The sequence below is a fragment of the Penaeus vannamei genome, chromosome 2, assembly GCF_042767895.1.
Source record: "Penaeus vannamei isolate JL-2024 chromosome 2, ASM4276789v1, whole genome shotgun sequence".
Lineage (NCBI taxonomy): Eukaryota > Metazoa > Arthropoda > Malacostraca > Decapoda > Penaeidae > Penaeus > Penaeus vannamei.
This window is the reverse complement of record NC_091550.1, coordinates 4,838,740-4,841,239: the sequence shown is the minus strand read 5'-3', so window position 1 is coordinate 4,841,239 and position 2,500 is coordinate 4,838,740. Positions and strand designations below refer to the sequence as shown.

The window sequence follows — 2,500 nt, the reverse complement described above, 5'->3', positions numbered from 1 at the left end:
CCAAGGATTCGTTCGCGGGTTCGTTCGGAGCTTCGCGGGGTTCGGACGGCGCCTTTTCGAACGCGCCGAGGCCGTTCGAGGCGGGGCTGGCGGGTCTTGGTGGTTCTTGGGGAAGGGATTCCGTGTTCTTTGTGTTGTCTATTTCCTCGGCGGCTGAATCGGTCTTCTTTTCGGGTTCTTTCTCCACTGTTTCGGAGATGGCGTTCGGTACTTTGTTTTCTTCTGGAGGATTCGGGTCTTTGGCGGCGGCAACATCGTCGCTTTCTTCCTTCTTTTCTTTCGTCTCTTTACCGGTCTCCTTCTCCGCGGCATCCCATAGATTATCGGATTCCTCTTTCTTCTCCGTGTCGGTTATTTCATTTTTATCGGACTTTTCGTCGGCTCCCTCGCCATCGGGTCGCTTCTCGGAGACCGGCGCCTCGCCAGGATTCGGGGCCGCCCTGGCCTCGTCCGCCTTCACCGCATCGCCGGTTCGAATCCCCTCGCGAGGCAGAGGGTCCATCATCTGGTCGTACACTGACATCGGGTCCTCGTCCTCGATGCGGCTCACCTCCAGCACCCTCAGGCCCTCCACCTGGCGCTCGGCGTTCAGCATTCTCTCGTCCCTGGCGACCGCGTCGAGGGCGAACCTCCTCCTCTGGTCCCACCGGTAGCACAGCACCACCAGCAGCGTGAGCACCGCCACCTTCACCGACTTGCGCAGGATGTCTCTGGTCCTCGCCGACGTGAACTTTCTGAGCCTCCCCTTCGGCACCGTCGCCATCTTGCCGTCCTCCCCCCGCTTCGGAAAGAATTGCAAGAGGCTCTGCATGAATCTCCTCTTCAGGATCTCACCCTTGAGGAATTCGAAGTACCAACACTCTGTCACAAAGACCCCGGTACTCCTTGGGTATCTCTGCTGTGAAATCGACGTTACTTATATTATTTTCCAAAGTCCCTTTACTCGCTGCGTTATGTCTCCGTTACTCCCTGTGCTACTACGTCAAGAAATCTCCGTTACTACTCGTGTTACTCTATCACGTCTCCTTTACTCTCTTGTATTACTTTTCCAAGGGATTTTTTCATCGACTGAGTGTCTTCACCTTCCCAAAGAAACTGCAGATGTGGATCAGATTGGTACGTCGCGTTTCACACCTGCAACAACACCTGGCTGATTCTTGCACTCTCAATAGGCTGCTAGCTTGATTCATATAATATCTGAACATATGATACGAAATAAAACGTGTGTGTGTGTGTTTACACACACACACACGCAGACACACACACACACACACACACACACACACACACACACACACACACACACACACACACATATATATATATATATATATATATATATATATATATATATATATATATATATATATATATACATGTGTGTGTGTGTATGATGCATGCATGTGTATGTATGTATATCTATTTATATATGGACATGTATATATATATATATATATATATATATGTGTGTGTGTGTGTGTGTGTGTGTGTGTGTGTGTGTGTGTGTGTGTGTGTGTGTGCATGTGTTTATCTATACTACATACTATATATATATATATATATATATATATATATATATATATATATATATATATATATATATATACTATATATCTTCATGTATACTATGTATCTATACTACATACTATATATATATATATATATATATATATATATATATATATATATATATATATATATATATATATATATATATATACATATATATATAAATATATATATATATATTATATATATACTATATATCTACATCTACCTTTCAATATCTATTTACCTACATACCTATTTTGTTTTTGTGGCACACTTTAAACCCCGCTTCGATCAGATGCCAATCAGATCAGCCAGCACTTTTGATTACTCAGAAATATCAGTTAATGAGATGCCATTAAAGTGCAAGAAATGCTCATAATCATGATGAAATCTGTGATGATTAGATATGAATATTCTAATGATTAGAGACGGTGCAGAATCCTTAAGAAAAAGGTAAAAAACTAGCGATGACGGGAAGTGTGTTATAGCAAGGTTTTTTTTTAAAGAAAGAGGTAAAAACTAGCGATATGGGGAGAAAGAGTGCGTTATATCAAGGTTTTTTCCCCTTAAGAAAAAGGTAAAAACTAGCGATGACGGGGGAAGAGTGTGTTATATCAAGGTTTTTTTTAAAGAAAGAGGTAAAAACTAGCGATGAAGGGAGAAAGAGTGCGTTATATCAAGGTTTTTTAAAAGAAAGAGGTAAAAACTAGCGATATGGGGGGAAAGAGTGCGTTATATCAAGTTTTTTTTTCTTAAGAAAGGTAAAAACTAGCGATGACGGGGGAACGAGTGCGTTATATCAAGTTTTTTTTTTTTCTTAAGAAAGGTAAAAACTAGCGATGAAGGGGGAAAGAGTGCGTTATATCAAGTTTTTTTTTTCTTAAGAAAGAGGTAAAAACTAGCGATATGGGGGGAACGAGTGCGTTATATCAAGTTTTTTAAGAGAGAG

At 41.5% G+C, this 2,500-nt stretch overlaps 1 protein-coding gene across 1 annotated transcript in view; it reads right to left on the bottom strand.

The window, feature by feature from the left end:
- The window catches only part of LOC113811284 (chitooligosaccharidolytic beta-N-acetylglucosaminidase-like), a 7,944-nt gene extending 6,847 nt beyond the window's left edge, over positions 1–1,097 (bottom strand). Inside the window, exon 1 of the mRNA XM_070129018.1 lies at positions 1–1,097. This exon is cut by the window's left edge and continues 283 nt beyond it. Within this exon, the coding sequence (XP_069985119.1) occupies positions 1–811 (811 nt within the window). The 5' untranslated portion in view covers positions 812–1,097.
- Positions 1,098–2,500: the final 1,403 nt, after the last annotated feature.